At 41.2% G+C, this 26,043-nt stretch overlaps 1 protein-coding gene across 3 annotated transcripts in view; it reads right to left on the bottom strand.

Moving 5' to 3' along the window:
- The window catches only part of MERTK (MER proto-oncogene, tyrosine kinase), a 149,951-nt gene that overhangs the window by 43,766 nt on the left and 80,142 nt on the right, over positions 1-26,043 (bottom strand). For 2 of the 3 annotated variants that reach the window (XM_089693262.1, XM_089693260.1), the window contains exons 9-11: positions 13,645-13,795; positions 9,407-9,560; positions 821-909 (exon numbers count right to left, since the gene is read on the bottom strand). In XM_089693262.1, the coding sequence (XP_089549388.1) occupies positions 821-909; positions 9,407-9,560; positions 13,645-13,795 (394 nt within the window). The remainder of the gene's footprint in view (positions 1-820; positions 910-9,406; positions 9,561-13,644; positions 13,796-26,043) is intronic. The other variant, XM_089693261.1, reaches the window with a different exon arrangement.

Here is a 26,043-nt window from a genome sequence, read left to right as displayed (position 1 = left end):
AAAGGTTGTTCTGCCCTAGCCTTCAGGCTGCATGCCTGTATAGAAGTGAATAACTCTTTATGAACAGCTACTTCAGGTATACCATGTGAGATACTTGTTTCATGCAATGACATTTATTTGATTGCCCATCAACAAATGTGTTTGTTCTGATGGCTCCATATTCAGACAATGAAAATGCCAGAAATATAATTGGAAAAAACCTTTTGTGATATGCTAATTGCGTGACTGACGCCATCAGATTCACAAAACCTCAAAAAGTGCATCTCATGATGAAGGAAGATCCAGAGATAAATAGTTGAATCTTTTCCACCTCCTGAGTTTCCCTCCCCTCCCACATCTACTTTAAAGATCAATAGTGGGCCCATCCAATATTCATCATTTACAATTAGACCATACACCACTAGGTGAACATTACTATCGCACTATGTGGCTTCCACTTGTATGATTTTTTTTTTGTCAAATGTTGCAGCCATGCCCACTGAAAATGTATTTTTGCTTTAAATAAATAAAAAAAAAAGACCAATAGTGGGGCTTGAAATGCATGAAGCATTGCATATAGCTTGATTTTTGCAGGAAAAATGTAGATTCAGCTACTTATATATATTTGCATCTGCTGATTATTTTGGCATTTGATTTTTAGTTAAAATAATCTCATTTTTTCATCATTTACTCGGTTTGGTTTCGCCAGGTTTGTGATAGTTAACCTTTAATTGTTTTCAAACAAGTCAGAATCTGCTAACATGCAGAATATTTTAATATCAAATAAACACCACGTATTCTGTACTATTGTTAGAAGTTAGTGAGGCATAAAGTAACTTACGTGTCATTTCAATGGCTTTCCTGTTGTAGGACCTCTTTGCTTTATAATTCACTACAATGTCTGAATCATCTGAGCTGACGAAAGCATGCCTAGATAAAGAAAGTGAGAACATTGTCATGTAAGTCAGACAGAAACACTGGTAATCTGTGTTTACTTGTGATGAGACACCACAATTAAATTTATTCTGCAAATGCATATTATGTTATAGTGTATCTAAACCCAATAACAAAATGTAATCTATTACAGTTTACTAATCCTTAGATATTGTGTCTGCATTAGTTCTCTTTTTTAGGCTTTCCATTTATTCTCACCTTGTGATCTGGCCAGTAAGTCTGTTTTTTTTCAATTCCCTTTAACAGATAATTATCACATAAAACAGTTTCTGTAACTTTTCAAAAAATGTTATAAAGTCCATCTAAATTTACAACTCCATCTAAAAACTCTCTGCAGGTTGAAAATTTTCCTGTCCAAATGTGGTTACATTGCTCTTCCACAGATATGTTGGAGGAGTGAGTGTAGCCAGATCACCAAGTAAAAATATGGCACAGGCATTCACAGATGTTGCATGCACCACTATGCCGGCAGTCCCATAGATGTATATTGGGGCATGTGGCTGCATGGGCACAACTGCTGTATCCCAAGGTGATATCCCTGCAGGTGCAGGGCCCTGGACGCACCCTGGATCCCAATACACATCTATGGGAGTGCCAGCATGAGGATGCACGCAAAACCCTATGCCAGTAACAGCCCTGCACGGGGCATGCAACTAATCATCCTGTGTGAACAGGGCCTAAAAAAAAAACAAAAAAAAACCACACACCACAAATGCAGTCCCCATACCTTTGTAAGCTGCAATATTTTAAATGTTTGTTTTTAGGTGGTAGAAGACTTTTTGTATGATAAAGTTCTTTAGGGCAGATTGCACCCCCCTTTTCAAAAGCCATGTTGTTTAACCATTTCAATACCGGGCAATTTTACACCTTCCTGCCCAGGCCAGTTTTCAGGTTTCAGCGCTCTCACACTTTGAATGACAATTGCGCGGTCATACAACACTGTACCAAAACTAAAATTTTATCATTTTCTTCACACAACTAGAGCTTTCTTTTGGTGGTATTTAATCACCGCCAGGGTTTTTATTTTTTGCTAAATTAGAAAAAAAGACCAAAAATTTTGAAAAAAAAAAAGGTTTTCTTTGTTTCTGTTATAAAAGTTTGCAAATAAATAATTGTTCTTCATAAATTTAGGCCGAGATGTATTCTGCTACATGTCTTTGGTGAAAATAACCCAAATTAGGAAGTATTTTTTAGTTTGTAGGAAAGTTATAGAGTTCACAAACTATGGCATAGATCTGAATATTGATCAATCCTGAAGTACTGACAGCCAATCTAATTTCTTGAGGTCCAAGAATGTCAGAACAGTACAGATATCCCCCAAATGAGCCCTTTTTGCAAAGTAGACAGTCCGACGTACTTCATAAGAGGCATGGCGAGTTTTTTGAAGTTGCTTTTTTTGTCATAATTTTTCGGAAAATGAAAAAATTAAAAAAATGAGTTTCACTATTTATTTTTTACATATTGTCACCAGTGCAGTACAGCATCATCATATAACTGGCATGGCGGTGATCAGGGACACTAACTGGTGACAGTATGAAAAGTATGAAAAAATATATATATATAGATTTTTTTTTTTTATTATTTTTTAGTATTTTTTTTTAAGATTTATTTTTCATATTTCACTATGACCAAAGTAGTACAATGTTACCATAGTAACATTGTACTACTTTGGGGAAGTGATCAGTATTTTTTTTTTTTCTTTACACAATTTGCTTATAGCAAAGAATTACTTTGCTATAAGCAAGCATTTACCTGAATGACATCGAATGACATCATTGGGAACACCCTGGACCTCGTCTTCTCCCACCTCTGTACCCTCAACCAGTTCTCTAACACCCCCTTCCCTCTCTCCGACCACCACCTCCTCACGTTCTCCATCTCCCCTTCCCCTAACTCCCCCCCCCCAGAGCGCCAAACCATCACCAGCCGCAACCTTCGCAACCTGAACCCGGCCCCCCTCCACTCAGCTGCCGACCGCCTACACGACAGCATCCTTCCACTGTCTTGTCCTGACCTAGCCACTAACACGTACAACGACTCACTATCAGCTACCCTAGACTCTCTGGCACCCCTAACCACACGCTACATCAAACCCAGACCGCTCCAACCATGGCAGAACGACCACACTAAATGCCTCAAACGTCGCAGTCGTGCGCTGGAGAGACTATGGCGCAAAACCAGGTCCCCCCGTTCATTCTCCCTCTACAAATCTGCCTTCCTCACTTACACCTCCTCCCTCCACGCCACCAAGCAGGCTTACTTCGTAAACCTGATTAACACCCTCTCCTCCTGCCCTCGCCGACTCTTCTCCACCTTCAACTCCCTGCTCTCTCCCCCCCCTCCTCCACTCAGTACCTCACTCACCGCCCACGAGATAGCCACTCATTTCCACAATAAAATTGATGCTATCCGTCAGGACATAGTCAACTCGCAATCTACCTCCCCACCTAGCCTCCCCCCCCCTATCTCCCCCTCATCTCTTCCCTCCTCTGACCTTGCAACCGCACTGCCCCCCTCCACACCCAAGACCCCGCTTACCGTAACCCCACCAGCTCTGCACTCCTTCAGCCCCGCTACCACTGAGGAAGTCACCAGGGTCTTCTCTGAAGCCCGCCTCACTACCTGCCCCCTAGACCCTATCCCCTCTCGACTCCTCCAGTCACCCCCCTCTTCCCTCATCTGCTCCCTCACCCACATCTTCAATCTCTCCCTCTCTACCGGCGTATTCCCCTCCCCCCTAAAGCATGCGCACATCACCCCCATACTCAAAAAGCCCTCCCTGGACCCCTCTGACCCAAACAACCTCAGACCCATCTCCCTGCTGCCACTCACTTCCAAACTCCTGGAGCGCTTAGTCTACAACCGCCTAAGCGCCCACCTAACTGACAACAACCTCCTTGATCCACTACAGTCCGGCTTCCGTCCCCTACACTCCACCGAAACCGCCCTCCTCAAAATCACCAACGACCTACTTACCGCCAAAGCCAAAGGCGACTACTCTGTCCTCCTCCTCCTGGACCTCTCCGCGGCCTTCGACACAGTTGACCACCCCCTCCTCCTTAATAAACTATTCTCCCTTGGCATCAGAGACACCGCTCTCTCCTGGTTCTCCTCTTACCTATCCCGACGCTCCTTCAGCGTTTCCTACAATGGTGCCACCTCCCCTTCCCTCCCCCTCTCTGTTGGGGTCCCCCAGGGCTCTGTCCTTGGACCCCTTCTCTTCTCCATCTACACCTCCTCCCTTGGCAAACTCATACACTCCCACGGCTTCAACTACCATCTCTATGCTGATGACACTCAAATTTACCTCTCCACCCCTCACCTCACCTCCACTTTCTCCGCCCGCATCACTCACCTCCTAAACGACATCTCTGACTGGATGTCGCTCCATTTCCTCAAACTCAACCTCTCCAAAACCGAGCTTCTCGTCTTCCCTCCTGCCTGCGCCCCCCCCCCCATCCTATCCATCACTACTAACATCACCACCATCAATCCCGCCCCGCAAGCCAAAGTCCTTGGGGTCATTCTGGACTCTAACCTCTCCTTCCAACCTCATGTCAAATCACTGACAAACACATGCAGGCTCCACCTCCGCAATATCGCCAAAATACGCACCTTCCTTACCCCAGACACCGCTAAACTACTTGTGCACTCCCTGATTATCTCACGCCTTGACTACTGCAACTCCCTCCTCACCGGCCTACCCCAGTGCAAACTCTCCCCGCTTCAGACCATCCTGAACTCAGCTGCCAGACTCATCCACCTCACCAGCCGCTCCACCTCTGCCACCCCCCTCTGCCTCTCCCTCCACTGGCTCCCTATCGCCCAACGCATCAAATTCAAACTACTCACTCTGACCTACAAAGCCATTCACAACACTGCCCCTAACTACCTCACCGACCTGATTCCCAAGTACCACCCTACCCGTACCCTTCGCTCTTCACAGGACCTCCTTCTATCTTGCTCCCTGGTCTCCTCCTCACACGCACGTCTGCAAGACTTCTCCAGGTCCTCCCCCATCCTCTGGAACTCACTACCCCAATCCATCAGACTGTCACCTTCCCTCCTCACCTTCAGGCGCTCCCTGAAAACCCACCTCTTCAGGGAAGCCTACCCCACCCTCACCTAACTGCTGCTCTCCTTCATTCCTCCTACCACTCCATCCCCCACAGCCACTTCCTCCTGTACCACTACCCCCTCCCTCCCAGATTGTACGCTCGAAAGAGTAGGGCCCTCTTACCCCTCGTGTGCTGTTCGTAGCTGCTGTAATGTTTCATGTATTGTCCCCCCCTCTATTGTACAGCGCTGAGCAAACCCTTTGGCGCTATATAAACTCAATGTAATGTAATGTAATGTAATGATTCATTCAGGGTTTTTTTTTTTTTTTTTTTGTGCTTAGCTGTGATTTGGCCACAGCTAATCACATGACGTGCATGTGATTAGCTGTGACCATTCACAGCTAGACACTAGTATACAATGGATGGCATGAATGAAGCCATCCATTGTATACAACTGTCATGTGACCTGCTGTGATTGGTCACAGCAGGTCACATGGTATCGGCAACGGGGCCGATACTCAGATCTCTCATCGCCGCTGCGCCGCTCTGCAGGAGCGCAATCTGCGCATGTGCGGGAGGACGCCATGTGGCGTCCACCCGGAACGCTGATGACATTTGCCGCCCGCCATTCGGCCATAGGGTGGGCGGCAATTGTTAATAACATACTGCAGATTTAAAGTCAAGTATCCTATAAATAGGATTCTGTATGTTTTATATGCACAGATAGTTTATGGAATCTAACAGTCATATATTCTACCATGTTACTTGTGCTACAAAAAAAAAATCTTGCGACCCCACTCAGTGGCTTTTATTTCTTTCAAATCTCTGGTTGGATGTAGGCACAATTGTCTAGATGTGGCCATAAAATGGAGAAATTAAAATGTAAAAAAGTAAAAACAAAATTGTAAATTATGTCCTTTTGCATATTATTATTTTTTGCTCTTAATTTACCAGGATCCTTGCTAACATTTTATTAAACAGTAGTACATCAAGTGTTCTATAGAAAAGTAAATTTTTCATATAAAAAAATCAAGTGGTCCTATTTTAAAATTTTGTTCAGTGCCCTGTGTTTTTTAGTTACCCATTATTCCTTCATCTAGCCCAACTAGACTGTGCTGACATACATGAAAAGAAAAAGCCAAATCTACAGATTCTCCTTCCATATAGTAGTATCCCTATCCACAATATCACTCAACAGTATTTTTTCTAATGCGGGAGACACCCAGCCAACAGGATGTGACATTTTAACTCCATGATGTTCCACCTTCTCAGATCATGTGCTCACTGGGCATGATGGAATCATAACATTCTTTGTACGTGCTTCATTTCCCTGGTATTTCATGTATGTTCTGTTTGAACTCAAGGTCCTGCTCTGATATTAGTGCTGTATCAGGGAATGAATCATAAAAATAATACAGGGAAAGCATAAGCTATTGTTTTCAGTTTGTCTTGAGTCATATATATTCAGAAATGACCTTCTTGTTCACCAGGTGGCAGTTTGTATAATTCTGGTGAACATTATTATTATGTATTTCTACCCATTGTTACAAAACATGCTCAAAATAGCAAGTGTATCATTCAGAAAATGGGAAACCTAACAATTCACTTTCAGTTACTGGGAGCAGCTGGTTTATGGGAAATGTGTAAATCTACATCAACAGAAGTTATAGTTATACTCTGCTTAGAGTATTGCCCATAATGTCAAATATTAAATAGAATGTGTATTTTTTCACAATTATTTAATTGAATCCTTAAAAAAAACTATGAAATGAGACAGACAAAATAACAATAAAACATGGTATAATGGTACAACATCTCTTTTAATTAAATCTGGGCATTCTAACCAGCTTTGAAAATATGGCCTCTTACATCTGCCTTTTCATTCTTTAAACTTTGAGTGCTTTAAACTTGAGCACACAACCAGGCCAGTGTAAATATTGCTCAATTTTAATTTGGTTTGTCTAGGCCTACATTGTAACTGCAGACAAGAACCGAGAAAGGAATCTGCTCAACTTGCACATTTTAGTCAACCCCTGTCCATCCACATTGTTTGTAAATTCAAAAAGCCAGCTGTGGGAATCTGACTGCAGTACCTTGAAAGATCCTTAATGCCTCCCATTTTTGATCCTGAGCCATGTGCTCTTTGTACTGAGCAGGGGCGGACTGATCATTTGGAAACTCGGGCACTGCCCGAGGGCCCGGGGTAAGTAGGGGGCCCCATGAGATGCCCCTGGTACCTTTTTCATAGGCTTTTTTGAGTTTGGGCAAGGACACAGGGGCCCCATGATCCCCTATTGAGGGCCCGGGGTCAGTAGGGGACCACATGAGATGCCCCTGGTACCTTTTTCATAGGTTTTTTTTAGTTTGGGCAAGGACACAGGGGCCCCATGATCCCCTATTGCCCAGGGGCTCCATGAGTTGTCAGTCCGCCCCTGCTAATGAGTATATTGGCATGGGCCTGTGATCTCAGCTCTTAAAGCTCAGCAAAAAAAGGCAAGACCCTATATTTTTTTACAGTTGCTTGATATCCGTGATTGTAGTAAAAGAGTTCAAGTGTTTTAAGAGTACAGTTATGCTTTAAAGGTCAGCTCCACTCAAAAGTTATAGTTCAGCTTTGCTGTCTTTCGGAGGATTTCATTGTTAAGATACAGTATCTCCACCAAAATCCCATTAATCTATCATTATGGATATGTGGAATAAACACTAATATGGATATTGTGGAATAAACACTAAATTGATTGGTACAGTCGATGAAAGTGACACTTTAATTCTTGTCTTGTGGTAGGGCAGACACTCAAATTAACAGGAGGAAAAAACTTAACTAAAAGAATTTGAGAAGAGTAAAAGCCTAGCGAGTGATTCAACCGATGTTCTCAAAACAATCAGTTGGTCTTTATCAAGCATATAAGAATTTCTTGGTAAATAATCAGCAAATTTTGTTTATCCCTTTGGGAGAAACCCTTTAAAACCAATTGTACCACATTAATTCATGTGTTTCAATTTTCCTTGTACAATACATTTCTTCTATTTGATTTTCTCTTTTAAGGATTCTACTTCTAACCAGCTTAGTCTGTGTGTTCTTCCAACATTAATTACATGAATTAACATCTTGGCTGCATTTATCATAATGGAAATCATTGTTTGTCCAGATTTACCCTTCCATTAGCAGTTCCTTAAGCTGGCAATACATGGTGTGCATCTCTGCCAAACCTTGTGAATCAGATGAAATTCAAGCTGTGAAGGCCCTGCCAACATCACCCAGCTCAACAAGCTTTGACTGAGAAATCAAAGGATCCAGGCAGAAAAAAAGTTGACTGAACAGTACTTGTAGCCAATCTGCTACAGTCAGTGTTCAGGTATTGTCAGCTTTGGGTGCCAGCTGTCAGAATACAATAGATAGTAGCAGGAGATTAATTCATCTGCTGGGCTGAATGACCAAAAACTCTATATGTATGGCCAGTTTTGGCTTCAATAGACATAAGAGAATAATCCAACTGTCCTTCAGCACTTGGTACTCAAATTGAGTATATAAAATATAAATGCTCAGATTGGCTGAATGTTTATTGGTGGTGGTAGCATCTGCATGTGCTGCTCTTTGCCTCCCCATTTCCCTATATATTAATATAGGGAAATAGGAAGGCAAAAAGCAGCACATGCAGATGCTACCACCTCCAAAAATCTAACAGGTAAAAAAAATATTTAGGACAGGTCTTGAGAGTGGTTAGCTAGTGGCCATCTGGCTCAGACATGATATTGAGAATGATTGTCATCTAAGTGTATGTATGAACAAAAATACATTTCCCTGTTTCCTGCAAATCCAGATAAATACTTGTAGATCTGCCAGAAATTCATTAAGCACCTAACTTCCTGTGCAATCTGCTGTACGGAAGTATTAAATAGAATTGTCAGCCCTGCCTAGTTATCCCTTTCTGAACTACAGAAGTCTCCCCCTTATGTTATGGAGATGGGAATGGGGGGGTATTCTTTATCAGATCAACAGGTATTTTAGGAGCTAAAGCAAATGGAAATATGCTTGTATTGAAGATGAACAACAACAAAAAAAAACAATCAATACGGTTATACAACTGCATTATGTATGTTATACTGGTTTTCATTAACTGTGCAGCCATGAAGATTTGTGGTTATAGGAAGGCACAAAAAAAAAGGCCTGCTAGCCCAGAATTAAAAAAAGAAAACACTGGGGGAGATTGAATAAAACTGGTGCACACAGAATCTGCTGCAACTGTGCATAAAAAACAATCAGATTGTAGGTTTTATTGTTCAAACCTAATTGAACAAGCTGAAGTTATAAACTGATTGGTTACTATACACAGCTGCCGTAGATTCTGTGTGCACCAATTTTAGTAAATCTCCCCAACAGAAACATAAAGGTACTAAATATTCCTCAATCTTACCCAAACTCTGTTTCCTTTTTCCTTCTAATGAGTATTACTAAACCATAAATAATTAGCAGAAGTATCATTAAGCTGCAGATAAAGCCCAGCAATATCAAGTAGGGGCTAGCATTTCCTGTTCCCGGAGTTGAAGAAGTCGCAGATGCTATCGTACCTGGAACAAGATGAACCAAGTATTTAATAATATATTTAGAAATACATAATACTTCCTATTAAGTAATCTGGTGTTTCACAAATATGCTGTGAATGAGAATTACTCCATGCATATTCTTATGTATTAATAAATCATATTAAAATGTTTATGTAAACTGTAATTTTGCTAAAATTGATATTAAATACTAAACAACAACATTAACTATTTTCCTGATGCTACACAGCAGAACAGCACATCAAATTTGTTACACATCAATACAGCTTCTTAGTGTATTAGTTTAATTTTCCGGCCGTTAAGGACCAGTTCACACTGGAACGTAGTGTGGGAAAGGAGCCTTCCATGCGTGTTTACTGTACCGCATGTGAACGCGCTACCCTTGTGAGATGCAATTAACTGTAATTTTTAACTTTTAATTGTTAAATTATTGTTTAATTGTTAATTGCAACCCAAATGCATCTCTACATTTTTCTGGGCACCATATTGCATGGTACCGCAGTACCATGCAGTTTGGTACAGCGTGATTTGAAAAAGTAGTCCTTGCACTATTTTTTGCACTATTCTGTACATTTGACAGCCTATCCAAATGAATGGGCTGTCAAAACCGGAATGCGAGGGATCGTACATGAACATGTGCGTTCCAGAGTGAACTGGACCTTAGTCTTTTTGGGTATGTCTTGAAAATCTATCAAGCAGATAAGAAAATTGTTACAATACTGAGACTCATTGTGGAACTTAATGTGGTTGTAAAGGCTCACGGTTTTTTACATTCATGCATTCTATGCATGAAGGTAAAAAGCCTTCTGTGTGCAGCAGTGCCCCCAGCCCCCTCAATACTTACCTGAACCTCATTGCAATCCAGCAATGTGAAGACCTTGGTTGTCCCGGGTCTCTGCCTCCTCACTGGCTGAGACAGCAAGCGGGAGCCATTGCTCACAGCCAGTCAGGAGTGCTGATTAGGACAGGTGTTCTTTATTAACTAATACCTACAGTTGTGTTCAAAATAATAGTAGTCAGACATCACTTACCTGATCAATCACGGGTTTTGGTAGAAATGATATTTCTACATGCTAAATAATTTACTAGCAGGTGTAGTAGAGTAATAGAAATCCAACAGACCCAACAGTCATGACATGCATGCTGCTGATTCTGTGCAATTGAATCACTAATTGAAAGGGGCATGTTCAAAATAATAGCAGTGTGGAGTTCTATTAGTGAGGTCATTCATTCTTTGAAAAACAGGTGTCAAATATTGCCCTTATCTAAGGAAGGAAGGCAGCAAATGTTGTACATGCTGGTTACAGTGCATTTCTCTCTGAAATTCTGAGGAAAATGGGTCGTTCCAGACATTGTTCAGAAGAACAGCGTACCTTGATTAAAAAGTTGATTGGAGAGGGGAAAACATATAAAGAAGTGCAGAAAATGATAGGCTGCTCAGCTAAAATGATCGCAAATTCTTTAAAATGGCAACCAAAACCTGAAAGACGTGGAAGAAAGCGAAAAACTACCATTCAAATGGATAGAAGAATAGCCAAAATGGCAAGGACTCAGCCAACAATCAGCTCCAGGAAGATCAAAGAAGGTCTAAAGTTACCTGTGAGTACTGTTACAATTAGAAGATGCCTATGTGAAGCCAAGCTATCTGCAAGAAGCCCCCGCAAAGTCCCACTGTTGAAAAAAAGACGTGCTGAAGAGGTTACAATTTGACCAAAGAGCACATTGACTGGCCTAAAGAGAAATGGCGCAACATTTTGTGGACTGATGAAAGTAAGATTGTTCTTTTTGGGTCTAGTGGCTGGAGACAGTTTATCAGACGACCCCCAAACACTGAATTCAAGCCACAGTACACTGTGAAGACAGTGAAGCATGGCTGCGCAAGCATCATGATATGGGGATGTTTCTCATACTACGGTGTTGGGCCTATTTATCGCATACCAGGGATCATGGATCAGTTTGAATACATCAGAATACTTGAAGAGGTCATGCTGCCTTATGCTGAAGAGGAAATGCCCTTGAAATGGGTGTTCCAACAAGACAACGATCCCAAACACACCAGTAAATGTGCAACATCTTGGTTCCAGACCAACAAGATTGACGTTATGGAGTGGCCAGCCCAATCCCCGGATCTTAATCCAGTAGAAAACTTGTGGGGTGACATCAAAAATGCAGTTTCTGAGGCAAAACCAAGAAATAGAGAAGAACTGTGGAATGTAGTCCAATCATCCTGGGCTGGAATACCTGTTCACAGGTGCCAGAAGTTGGTTGACTCCATGCAACACAGATGTACAGCAGTTCTCAGAAACAGTGCTTATACAACTAAATATTAATTAAGTGGTTCAAAGGAAAGCAAAACCTTCAAACATTTTTCAATTTATATAGTGAATGTTTGAGTTTGTAAAGAAGAATACAAACACTGCTATTTTTTTGAACAGTCTAATATTCACTTTTCTTCAATTTGTTTAGAGGAACAACACAAATTTGATATATTTTTCTTCATGATTTGATTTGGCATAGAATGTGTAGTGTTCCCAATGCATTTGTGTGTATGGATATAAAAGCTATTAGAAGGATTTTGAGCTTTATTCACTTTTTTCAACACACTGCTATTATTTTGAACACAACTGTATATAAGACAGCACTTTTGTTGTTTTTTATGTTATGATTAAGCACGAGATCGTGTGAAACGTGTTAACAAGTCCTGTATTCATGTCCTGGTGTTTTGTGTGTCCTATGGATCAATAAATACACACTATATTCATCTATCCTCTTGTGTGCGGCTGACCCTTCTTCCTGTTGCATCGTGTGTAGTGGCGAGCCAGAGCCTGCACCTGTCGTGGATTGATCTGGATTGTTTGCCTGAGCGGTATACCTTTTGTTTTTTGGTCACAGCCAGTCAGCCAATGAGGAGAGGGGAAGGGGCAAGCCGTGGCTCCATGTGTGAATGGACACACGGAGCAACGGGTGCCCCAATAACAAGCTGCTTGCTGTAGGGGCACTCAGCAGGAGGGAGGGGCCAGGAAGAGAAGGATCCAGGCTGCTCTGTGCAAAACCACTGCACAAAGTAGGTGAGAATAGCATGTTTGCTATTTAAAAAAAAAAAAATGAACCTTTAGAATCACTTTAAGAACAGAATTTTTATATTAAAAAAAAAAAAGCAGATGCACCAATGAATGCAGCATGCTGCCTAAACTGGTGTTTTGATCCCAGCTATCCACAGTTGCTGTCCTCCAAGATAATTCTGCCTTAGACAACCTACCCTTCTACAAATTAAACAATATTTTGTTAAGCTTGCTGCCTTACTTTTTAATTGGAACTAAACTCAAGAAGTGAAAGTTTGCTATGCAGTAGTGAAAATTAAAAAATGTGCCAAAGCAATACCCTGAAAAATCTAGTCTGAAAAAGAACAGTGCAATTCCCTGATTAGGACCGTGCCTAGGCACTCTTGTGTAGGGTGAGATCTAAGGCCCCGCTCCTAGTGTCAGTAGGTTTGAAGTGAGATCTGGTGATGTCAATGCTGTATTGCTCACTGCTCTCCATGCTGGAGGCATAAGAAATCAAAGCCCTGCTTTCTTCCTTGCCTTTGCCAAGATGGCCACCTCAACACAGGGAACAAGGCATGATAATTCAGTAATGTAGAAAGAAGGGGTGGGTGCCTTTTCCAGGCAATGTTTATGACTATTCCTTTACCTTCTGCCTGCTATTCTTTCGATACAACTTCCAGAGTTCAGTTCCTCTTCAAGGAATTAATTTGATTTGTTTTCATGCTGTGGGTGTTTTGTGGACCTTGCAAACTATTTCCGGAGCTTTTCATCTAATAATCATGTTTCAATGTTCTTGTTATCCTCCTCCGCGCCCCCTACCACTTCCGTCCTTCCCCACTATCTGCATTCTTCCCCAAGTGTGTCTATGATGTCAGACATAATCACTGTCACTAAGTCATCCCTTGATCTGTTAACTTGCAGTTGGTCCCAAAGTCAAGTTGTGATCTATCCCAAACACATCCATTACCAAATGTTGGTTCTGACCCATAGTTTAAGAATCACTGCTATAGAGAAATAGTTGTTTAGTATCAGTAAAAGGTTCTCACCATCACCTGGAATAACAAGCTGCACTGCTTCACTATATGGCCCAATGCCTCCCACTGTGTAGCAAGCTACGTATATGGTACAAGTAGCATTTGTAGCTTTAATTGGAATGACTGCTGCAGTTGAGTTGGAGGTCTCAATATATGTTTTATTCTGAAAGAAAAAAGAAAACAATGATTGCAAACTGAAAACATTAAGCACTTACCACGAAATATACCGACAAATACTGTATATTGACCATACAATCTTCCAACATTATTTTGGTTACAGTTATTTTTACACCCTTACTTCAAATGTTAACTTTAATTTTTTTTTACTTACCTTTAATGAAGCATATCCCACAACCTGCTAATTGCTTCTTAGTGTTGAAATCTAGGCAGTGATGACAGGTCAGGGTTCCTTGACCATAATATTTTAGTACATTGAAGAAGTCCTTTTGGCTACCTGTCTCTTTCTGTCTTTTTCTTCATTAACAAAAGTCATTGAGGGAGATTTACTAAAACTGGTGCACTCAGAATCTGGTGCATCTTTGTATGATTGCCAATCAGCTTCTAGGTTCAGCTTGTTAAATTAAACTTTGGCAATAAAACCTGGAAGCTGATTTCTGTGTATAGTTGCACTAGATTTTGCTCTTTCCAGTTGTAGTAAATAACCCTCATTGCATGGTTTTCACATAATGCAGATTGTTCTGTGAGTGGGGAAAGGGATCCAGTCATTCATTCACCCCTTCCCCATTCACAAAAAGTATTGCACTATGTAAAAAAAAAAATACAAGAACTTTCTATAAAGGAAAAATAATATGTTAAACCTTTCTCTTGGGCCATAGAATGAGTAATCTTTATGTTGGAGAGATCTGAGAGTGGGGGTAGTTGAGCAGCTTAGCAAAAGACACTAGGCAGGGCCTTTAATATGGATAACACACAGGGAAATGTTTTATCCTGCATTCTTTTTCTATTTTGCCGTGACATTTGATTACAAATAATAACTAACCCTTGCAAGTTGTTCATGGGCTTCAAAAAAGAGGGCAGTTGGCAAACAAGTATTGCTAAGTGCGCTATATCTGCTGGGTGTAACATCAAGCTTTGACCCCAAGACTCTTTACCATGAGAGTTTTATACTGATTGTATAGCTGTGTATGCAGTTCATGGTGCCCAAACTATGCACACAACTTTAAGGCCATGCCTTCCATTTGGCTTGTGCTTATTGCCCCTGTGCCCCCCCCCCCCCACCACCACCACCACTTTTCTAGGAAAACATGTACTGTAAATACAGTATATGGCCTAAGCATAATTACTAGATATATACTGCCAGTAGCCAGCAAGTGTGAAAGGAGACATCTGCACTGATAATCAGAGCACTGGTTATCAGTGCCCTGATTGTCAGTGCAGGCCCAACAGTGCCAATCAGTGTCCAGCAGTGCTGCCAGTCATTGCCCAGCAGTTCCGCCTATTAGTGCCCTTCAATGTTGCCTATCAGTGCAGCCTATCAGTGCTGCCTCATCAGCGCACATCAGTGAAGGAGAAAATTTACTTGTTTGCAAAATTTTATAATAGAAACTAAGAAAAACGTTTTTTTCCCCTAAAATTTTATATCTTTTTCCGTTTGTTTAGCAAAAAATAAAAACCCCAGCAGTGATTAAATGCCACCAAAAGAAAGCTCCATTTGTCTCAAAAAAATTATAAAAATTTATAAAAATTTTGTTTCGGTTGTTGCATGACCACGCAATTGTTATTCAAAGTATGAGAGCATGGAAAGTTGAATTTGGTCTGGGCAGGAGGGGGGTAAAAGTGCCCAGTAGGCAATTGGTGAAAGGATAAGTTTACCTTTCGTAACATGTTACATGTATATTTAGGGTGTAACATGTTACAAACGGACCGACCTCCACTGTATTATCTATTAGGAAGCTCTATTTGTGTGAAAAAAAAATCATTAAAATTTCATATGAGTACAGTGTTGCATGACCGTGCAATTGTAATTCAAAGTGCACCAGCGCTGAAAGCTGAAAATTGGCCTGGGCAGGAAGGTGGTGAAAGTGCCCTGTAGGCAAATGTTTAAGGACTGTAGATCCAAATGTGGCTATTTTCATTTTTAACTGTATTTATGTTTAAAAAAAATAAGCTGTAGAGTCTTTATTTGTGACCATCTACATTTCACTGAAGGCACCAGGCTTAGCAATATGTGTTTACCTTCATAACCAAATTTGGAGAAATTGTACAAAATTTTTTTTTTTATTATTCTTTCCTCATTCCTTAACAGATCAGACAACACAGATTCATCAAGTTTGCATCTAAACGCACTTAAACACTAGGCGTGTTTAGCCTAGTGCTTAAAGCAGAGTTCCACCCAAAAGGGGAAGTTCCGCTTTAAAGATTGGTCCCCTGCTCACACTAAGGATTGGCACCTTTGGGGAGGGGGGAACGGGTACCCGAATTTGACAGTTACCTGCTCCCACTTCCGCTGCGATCACCTAGGTCAGTGGTCGGCAAGCCGCGGCTCGCGAGCCACATGTGGCTCTTTACAAACTTAAATGCGGCTCTTCTGTGTGCCGGGCGCCCGCCCCCCTCCCTCCTCTCGGGCGGCCGCTCCCCTCCCTCCTCTCGGGCGGCCGCCCCCCTCCCTCCTCTCGGGCGGCCGCCCCCCTCCCTCCTCTCGGGCGGCCGCCCCAAAAGTCAGGACTCTGCAGCTGTCAGGATGTAGGCGGGGCAGCCAGGATGTAGGCGGGGCAGCGTGACAAACTCCTCTCCTCTCACAGTCCGCCCTGAAGACCAGAACGGCGCGAGAACACGGCGAGAGGAACGCGCGGAGCAAAGGTAAGTGAATTGACACAGGGGGGACTTGGGGACTTAATATGGGGGATGAATTACTATATGGGGGATGAATTACTATATGGGGGATGAATTACTATGGGGGATGAATTACTATAGGGGGGATGAATTACTATAGGGGGGATGAATTACTATGGGGGATGAATTACTATGGGGGATGAATTACTATGGGGGATGAATTACTATATGGGGGATGAATTACTATATGGGGGATGAATTACTATGGGGGATAAATTACTATATGGGGGATGAATTACTATATGGGGGATGAATTACTATATGGGGGATGAATTACTATGGGGGATGAATTACTATATGGGGGATGTATTTTCAGTTTTAAAAATGTGGCTCTCAAAATAAATTTCAATCGTGGTTTTGGCGAGATTTGGCTCAGTTGAAAAAAAAGGTTGCCCACCACTGACCTAGGTGATCGGAAATGGAAGTTGTCCTCCTACCCTCCCTGTCCCTCCCCGAAGTCTTGTGGGACACGTGATAGGTCCCATAAGATGACGGGGCCATTCAGGAATCGCAGCGCTACTCGCGCATGCGCAGTGGGCACCCGGCTGTGAAGCCGCAAGCTGTCACAGCCGGGTGCCCACACTAAAGATGCTGGTGCCTGGAATACAGGATGGCTGGCTGCGGCGGGCGCAACATGGGATCATGGGACAGGTGAGTGGCTGTTTGTGTAGCTGCTGACTTATTTTTTTACAAAGTGAGTGGAACTTTGCTTTAAGTGCGTTTAGCATGTTTATCATTCATTCATTCCAATGGCCAGAATAAATTAATATTATGGCCAATGGAATGAGTGAACACCCAAGCATCAAACCTACCCAAATACATTTGCAACACGAGGCTTTAGGTGTGATTTCAACGCTGATTTTTTTCTTCCTCTTAACAAAGGCATCCAGGGGAGGAAAAAAATGCCCTGTGTGCATGAGGTCTAATTCTGCACAAAATGTTGCAAAAGGCAATGATATTTTAAGAAGTCAATGCCCTAAAGTTACAAAGGAGAAGTAGGTGCAATGAACTGTGCTATGCTAGGCAATATTTTTAGTACAGCTAGTCTGGCATGCCTGTATCCACAATAATTGCATTATTGCCGTCTGCTGTAGCACATTAGAAATACGCTGATTGCTGACCTATCATTCCGAATTAGTCAGGCTTTTGTACACAATAACTACAGAATTCTCTACTACTGTAGCACATTTATATTACAGAATTCTTACTACTGTAGCACACATACATACATATATACACATATACACCTGGTCTCACTCTGGAACCTGGGTAGGCCACCTTTAGTGTCTAGTTTTAGAAAACTTCATTAAAATCTCTCTACGCAATCTCTCTTCAAATAGGAAAATCCAGTCTGAAGTTGAACACAAAATATTTCACAGCTGGGTTTGGAATAGTTGGATTCCATTGGAGTTGGATTCCATTGCTGGACAAGCAGAAGTCTGAGCTAACCTACTCAGCCTGTATGAATGTTTTATGGATTTTATTGCTAGGAGATGTTGTTGTGTGTTTTGAGATATATATATATATATATATATATATATATATATATACAGTGAGGAACAGAAGTATTTGAACACCCTGCGATTTTGCAAGTTTTTTTTTTAAATTCTGTCTCTCAGAGTGGGAATGCACCTACAATGTGAATTTCAGACCCCTCCATGATTTCTAAGTGGGAGAACTTGCAAAATCGCAGGGTGTTCAAATGCTTCTGTTCCTCACTGTATATATATATATATATCTCAAAACACACAACAACATCTCCTAGCAATAAAATCCATAAAACATTCATACAGGCTGAGTAGGTTAGTTCAGACTTCTGCTTGTCCAGCAATGGAATCCAACTCCAATGGAATCCAACTATTCCAAACCCAGCTGTGAAATATTTTGTGTTCAACTTCAGACTGGATTTTCCTATTTGAAGGAAACTTTTGCGTAGAGAGATTTTAATGAAGTTTTCTAAAACTAGACAATAAAGGTGGCCTACCCAGGTTCCAGAGTGAGACCAGGTTGGTGATAGGAATCCATATCACCGTATGCCTTCACCTGATACTGCCTGAACACTTTTGTTTGTTGCCACTCTCAGCAGAGGATCAAACATTAAAAAGGCATGCAGTAATAAGTTAGGCAACCTATAGCAATAATTCACACTTCACTTTACAATAATCAAGCACTATAAAGATGATTTCTTCTTATTTGTTAGGGTTTACAATAATATGTTGGATCTCAGCAGATAGATCCTAAAGCTGTTAGTTTTTAGCTCTAAGAACAAGTGAAAATTGAAAAGTTTCACTAAGAGGCCATTTGCATGTAATGTATACACTGCTCATTAAGGCTGTGTCACATGTTAATGTGCATTGCATTAAAACAGCTCCTTTATCTGAATCCCCATTTATTTGAATGGACCACAGTGCAGCCAAAATCAGTCACCACAAATTTTTCTAATGCAGCACACCACAATGCCGAGTATGTCACCATAATTATGCGCTTTATATGTAAACATACTTAGCGGAGTCCCAAAGAGAGGAGAGCCTAGTCATGTGACTTCTCAAAGTCATGAGACCAACTCTCAACCAATTATGGAGTTCTCTCTCCTGCATTAAGCAGAAGGAACTCTGAGATACACAGGTACCACACCACAACCTGCATTTTATGAATGGGCCATGAAATGCAGACCATGGTATGGAGCAGCCTTTCTCAACCTTTTCAACACTGAGGAACACTTGAAATAAGTTTACAGTCTCAGGAACACCTTCTAAAAATTACTGTATCTACAACTCATGATACATTAGTGTGATAGTGGGAAAAATGCGCATTACGCTGGTGGTTATTGGGAAGAATAGAAAAACTGCTCAAGGAACTCCTAGCAACCTTTGAAGGAACCCTAGTTGAGAAACCCTGGTATAGAGTATTACTGCAGAGAATAGCGGGGAGCAGATAGAGATAACCTCTGTCAGTTATCTAGTTGAGGACCGCGCACTGTACATAAAACATTGCACAGGCCCGCATGTACATATACATGATCCAGCATTTCTGGTTAAGGGGCGCATGCACCCTCTGCCCTGGCTGTGCTGTCATTCATAACTTGTTCAAACATTTTATTGACAATGTAACAATGTAACAAAGGTAGAGAGACATTACCAGTATACATTAGACATTACCCTGACAACCAAACATAGGGAATAAAAGTCACAGTGTCAATGTCTTTATGATGAGGGGGAGAGAAAGAATCAAGAAAACAATGCAGTATTTCTAGTGGTATCAAATGAGCAAAGGTTGTTAGCAAGAGGTGATAGGATATTGATAAATTTGATCAGTAGGGGTAATGACTCTCTAAAGCAACGTGAAGAGTTAAGGAAAATCAGGGGAGGGCCAAAGGGGGTGAGAGGGGAGGGTGGGGGGAGGAAATGAAGACCGACAGTAATGACTCCACAAATGGTAGGGAAGGGTGTGGTAATACGTGTGTATTGTATGAGGTGGTTCAAGAGTAGTGCCTAAAGTGTATAGTTTACATTTCAAGGGGCTGTCATTCATAACTTAAAAAGTTCATAATTTATGGCCAGGACCTGCTGATAGGTGGAGCAAATGGCAGAAGAGAGCTCTGTGTTGGTAAACAACACAGAGCTCTCTACAGACAGCAGCGATGTGCTGTTTTTTTTCTCCCTACAAAGCTTCCCTCTTGACCTGGTCTTCCTTCCAGGTTTGCGGGTTCTGGCCGCTTGAATGGCCAAGCCGCAATGACGTCACTCCCACGCATGTGCACGGGAATCTCGGCCACGGCACAGAGCTCTGAAGTAACGGCATGGGTATGCTGTTCCTTCAGAGCGCATGTGTCGGTGATCTTACTGGCTGAAGGGACACTGAATATCACCTAAACGGTGCAAATTTAGGACATATTCCTTGTACCTACAGGTAGGCTTTACTATAAGATTACCTGTAGGTACAAATGTCCAATGGGGGTTTACTACCACTTTAAGTGCTTATACATATACCGTATAGTGTGTGATCTTTCCAAAATATGTTCCATAAAAAAAAATAAATTGGCTTGAATAAACCTTAATTGTCTATATAAACACTGGGATAGCAAGTAGGGAGCACTGTGCAATATTGCAAGTAAAAAAAAGTCCAGAGGAAAGGAATGAATAGAAACACAGGATGCTGTCATTAATAGGATCAGGCTTTTGCTTATATGTTTCATCCAAAACCAGTACCATTTATTTCTTTTGAAATTGTTTTGATTTATCAATATTGCAAACAGCCATTTGTAGATTTTATTTCAATGTTGTCATATGACATAATTTAACCTTTCTTCTTTATGAATTGGGACATTTTTTTCCTACTCTGTCTGCCTAAAACTCCAATGACAGTGCTAAAATGCTTTTTACTTTATATTATCTGCTTTCAGTTCCAACGTGCTAATTCTGACATTTGTGTCACTTTTTGTTCCTTTCTTCCACATGAGCTATGAGGAAATACATAACCTATGTAATAAATGTTGGATAAGTACTCTGCAGACTCATCAATGGTTTCTGTTGCAATGTACTGTACTTTGCAGTCCCTGTTTTGTGTGGTGTTCAGCAATTATTAGAATTAACCATCTGGTCACAGACAACCAAATGTCGCATGTCCGGACACAGCCTATGGGTAAAATCTGATTTTTGGTTTAAACATCATGGCAGAAAACATTTAATTTTTTCCATCTCCCATTTTTTGTGTTGCATTGCATTGTTCTAGTTGTATGACTATAAGCTTTCCTTTTATAAATTAAAGGATAAGTTCACCTTTGGGAACATGTTACATGTTCCACCCATTTTTAGTGCCATTCTGGACTCCAACCTATCCTTCCAGCCCCAAGTCCAATCTTTAACAAACTCATGCAGACTCCACCTCCGCAACATCACCAAAATACTCACGTTCCTAACCCCAGAAACCACTAAACAGCTCATCCACTCCCTCATCATATCACGACTCGATTACTGCAACTCCCTCCTTACTGGCCTGCCTCGCCGCTGGCTATCCCCGCTCCAGTCGATCCTGAATACGGCTGCCAGACTCATTCACCTTTCCAACCGCTCCGTTTACGCCACCCCCCTCTGCCAATCCCTCCACTGGCTTCCGATTGCGCAACGGATCAAATTCAAAATCCTAACGCTGACGTACAAAACTGTCCACCATACTGCCCCGTACTACATCACCGACCTAATATCCAAGTACCACCCAACACGCACACTCCACTCCTCACAAGACCTCCTTCTCTCTAGTTCCCTGGTCTGCTCCTCCCATGCCCACCTCCAGGACTTCTCCAGGGTGTCACCCATCCTCTGGAACTTCCTGCCCCAACCCATCAGATTATCACCTACTCTCCTCTCCTTTAGGCGCACCCTGAAAACCCACCTCTTCAGGGAAGTCTACCCCACCCCCTGCTAATTTACCGACCTCCTCCACTCTTCCTACCACTCCATCCCCACAGCTTTCTCCTCCTGTGCCACCATCCCCTCCCTCCTAGATTGTAAGCTCGAAAGAGCAGGGCCCTTGATCCCCTCATGTTTTGCATTGTATTGTATTGTTATTGTTCTATCCCCCATTGTAATGTACAGTACTGAGCGAACTATTGGCACTTTATAAATACTGTATAATAATAATAATATGTTCCCAATGCTGCAGCTGTGCCTGCCTCCCCCCTCCTCCCTCTGACAGATAATACCGAGAGAAGTTCCCCTGTACTATGTGTCAGATTTGAAAACAGCTTGGCCGTGCGGGGCTCCAGCCACATGGCCGCGTCATTCATTCACGGACTTCCATGAATTAATGAAATGCACGCCCTGAGAGTCTTAGTGGCTGTGGACTTGTAGTTTTCAATGAGATACCACGACATTGTGGAGCACCGTGGTAATTCATTGAAGCTTCCTGTCAAAATATCTGCTTGCCCATACATCCCTGTACAGCAAGCAGATATTCCGACAGGTCTGCAGGAGACCTGCATGGCATCAGCGATCTACTGATCGCTGGTGCAGTACTTTCCAGGCTCCTTTGGACATAAATAATATTTACACATTTTTTACCTGCAAAAAAATGCGCATTTATTATTTTTGTCCAAATGGTGAAAAATACAATGGTGCACAGCAACCTAAAGACCAATTTTGTTTATGGATTAACTACACCAAATTAATTTTAGTCAGATTGTGGCCACGGGTTACAGCAAATCCTTGCATTTTTCATTGTCAGCTACCAGTAAGCATGGTTGAGTCAGTAGGGTTAGAACCACCAAGCAAGAAGTAGGACAAAGGCCTGGTGTCAGTATGAGATGACTAGATTTTAACGATTCACAACAATTATATGGCTGGATAAAACTGAAAATTAAAATACTGTAGATAAGTAAGAAAGTAATAGAAAAAAATAAATAAAAAGCAGCTGTAATACTTACCTTTAATTCGGAGCTATCCTCCTCAGTTATTTTTTCACTAGTAGATGTCCTCCATTTTCCAAGTAGAGTGATGGCCAACTTACTTTCTGTAAGCCCAGGCTATCATGGACCCCTTACCGGCATCTTAGCATTACCAAGTGAACACTGTGCAGTGCAGCAGTAAAAAGACCTCCTAGCACCACCATCCCAGAAGGAGCAGAGGAAAGACCCATGGGGGTTTATTTACTAAAGCTGGAGAGTCCAAATTCAGACTCCCTTCTGCATAGAAACCAATCAGCTTCTAACCTCGGCTTGTTCAATGAAGCTTTGGCAATGAAACCTGGAAGCTGATTGGTTTCTATGCAGAAGGGAGTCTAATTTTGGACTCTCCAGCTTTAGTAAATAAACCCCATGATGTCATAGGACTGGCAAGAAGACCAATAAAATACAGGTGTGTATGTTTCGTTTTGCTTTTTTCAGGGAGGGTGGTGGCAAGAAGTTCAGAGGCCTGTGGACTTCAGCTTTAACCACTTGCCCTCCTGAGGATTTACCCCCCTTCCTGACCAGGCCATTTTTTGCGTTACGGCGCTGCATTGCTTTAACTGACAATTGCGCGGTCATGCAATGCTGCACCCAAATTAACTTTAAGTCCTTTTATTCCCATGAATTGAGATTTCTTTCTGTGGTATTTGGTCGCCTGTGCATTTTAAATTTTTTGCGCTATAAAAAAAAAAAAAAAAGTCCAACAATTTTGAGAAAAAACAATATTTTTGACTTTTTGCTATTAACCTCTTCCATACAGGGCACTTTTACCCCCTTTCTGCCCAGGCCATTTTTCAGGTTTCAGCGCTCTCACACTTTGAATGACAATTGCGCGGTCATACAACACTGTACCAAAACTAAAATTTTATCATTTTCTTCACACAACTAGAGCTTTCTTTTGGTGGTATTTAATCAGCGCTGGGGTTTTTATTTTTTGCTAAATTAACAAAAAAAGACCAAAAATTTTGAATAAAACATTTTTGTTTCTGTTATAAAAGTTTGCAAATAAATAATTGTTCTTCATAAATTTAGGCCAAGATGTATTCTACTACATGTCTTTGGTGAAAATAACCCAAATTAGGATGTATTATTTAGTTTGTAGGAAAGTTATAGAGTTCACAAACTATGGTATATATCTGAATATTGATCAATCCTGAAGTACTGACAGCCAATCTAATTTCTTGAGGTCCAAGAATGTCAGAACAGTACAGATATCCTCCAAATGACTCCTTTTTGCAGAGTAGACAGTCCGACGTACTTCATTAGATGCATGGCGAGTTTTTTGAAGATGTATTTTTTTTTGTCATAATTTTTTGGAAAATGAAAAAATGAAAAAAATTATTTTCACAATTTTTTTTTTACATACTGTCACCAGTGCAGTACAGCGTCATCATATAACTGGCATGGCGGTGATCAGGGACACTGACTGGTGACAGTATGAAAAAAAAAATATATAATATTTTTTTTATTTTTTTTATTATTTTTTATTACTTTTTTTTTTTTAATTTTTCATATTTCACTATGACCAAAGTAGTACATTGTACTACTTTGGGGAAGTGATCAGTATTTTTTTTTTTTTGTGCTTAGCTGTGATTTGGCCATGGCTAATCACATAACACAGCTGGGCCGTGATTGGCCCAGCTTGTGCATGTGATCACTGTGACCATTCACAACTAGGCACACTAGTATGGCCGGAATGCTGAGTGATTTTTCCGGCCACCAATCAGCCATTGGCCGGGCGGCAAAAGGTTAAACATGTCCAGTAAAAAAATTTTAAAAAATCAAATGGTCATAAATTTAGGCCCAAATGTATTCTGCCACATGTCTTTGCTAAAAAAAAAAAATGCCAAAACATGTAAATTGATTGGTTTACATGAAAGTTATAGTGTTTACAAATGGCGGTATATATGCAGGGAGTTTTTTTTTTTAACTAGTAATGGCGACGATCAGCGACTTATAGCAGGACTGCGGTGGACATTCTGACACTGGAGGGCAACTGACTGGTGTCACTGACATACAAGGCACAAGGAAGCCTGTGTGGGCTACAAGGCAATGAGCAGAAGCTACCTAAATGTCACACTTATCAAAAAGAAGGAAATAAATCTTCACTTCAATTAAAAAGGCCTAATCCCAATCACAGTTCAATTATAAAGGCCTAAAGTTCCTAAATGTATTCAATAATCCCTCTTCAACTAATCTATGCTAAAACAAAAGTCAGTTGGTATATAACTGATCGTTACAGACAACACCTCCATTTCCTTTTCCTTCACATTTTATACACGAGTCCCGAAATGTTTATCTTAGACTTGTCCTTGAGTAGTACCACAATACAAGTGTTTAGTCACACTGGAAGAAATTTAACAAATCAGTGATACAGTTGTAAACCAAAGCTCATAACAGTAAACATTGCATGACTGTATATCACAGATGTACATATCTCAAACAGATAAACAGGCATGGAAACTGTCCTATATTCACTAACTTCCTATGCCAGTCCGGTGACTGAACAATTAGTCATATGATTAAAGTTTGGAGGAAGTATATTTTTGTAATATTATAGGATTAAGTCACGTGAAATGGTACAGAAAAACAAAAATATTTAAATGTACCACATTAGCTAAAACTCAGCATGTGATAAAGAATAAAATGCATTAGCAGTGCGCGTCAAAACAATCAGTAGATCCAGAGATACACGTAGCTGAAGTAATAGGCAAACGTTGACTGTTCCAGTAACAGTCAAGCTTATTCATGTTCCTTCCACCTCTTGAGAGTCCCTATTTAACAATGAGGCTGCTCACACAATTAAAGATCAATAAAAGAGGCTGGAGAGGTGGAAGGGGTGGGAACAGGCTTGACTTCTACAGTATATACTGAGATCTTTATTTACATACATTTTTGGGTCAACTGATGTGGTTTTTACTGAATGAAACTTTTATATTTCAATATGTTTATTAGGATTTTTAGAAACATACAAAAATATAGGAACGCAACCCACCAACTTGATGAGTTGTAGAACATCAAGCAATGAAGCAGTATATTCAAGCACAATGTGTAGCAACACAACAACAAAATCGACCAATAATGCATAATGAGAGGAATACACTGGTAGCACATTC

Source organism: Staurois parvus, unplaced genomic scaffold (genome assembly GCF_062004578.1).
Source record: "Staurois parvus isolate SC_StPar_1 unplaced genomic scaffold, SC_StPar_1.0 ptg000619l, whole genome shotgun sequence".
Classification (NCBI taxonomy): domain Eukaryota; kingdom Metazoa; phylum Chordata; class Amphibia; order Anura; family Ranidae; genus Staurois; species Staurois parvus.
Note: the sequence above shows the minus strand (reverse complement) of the source record. Positions and strands in the feature narration are given on the sequence as shown.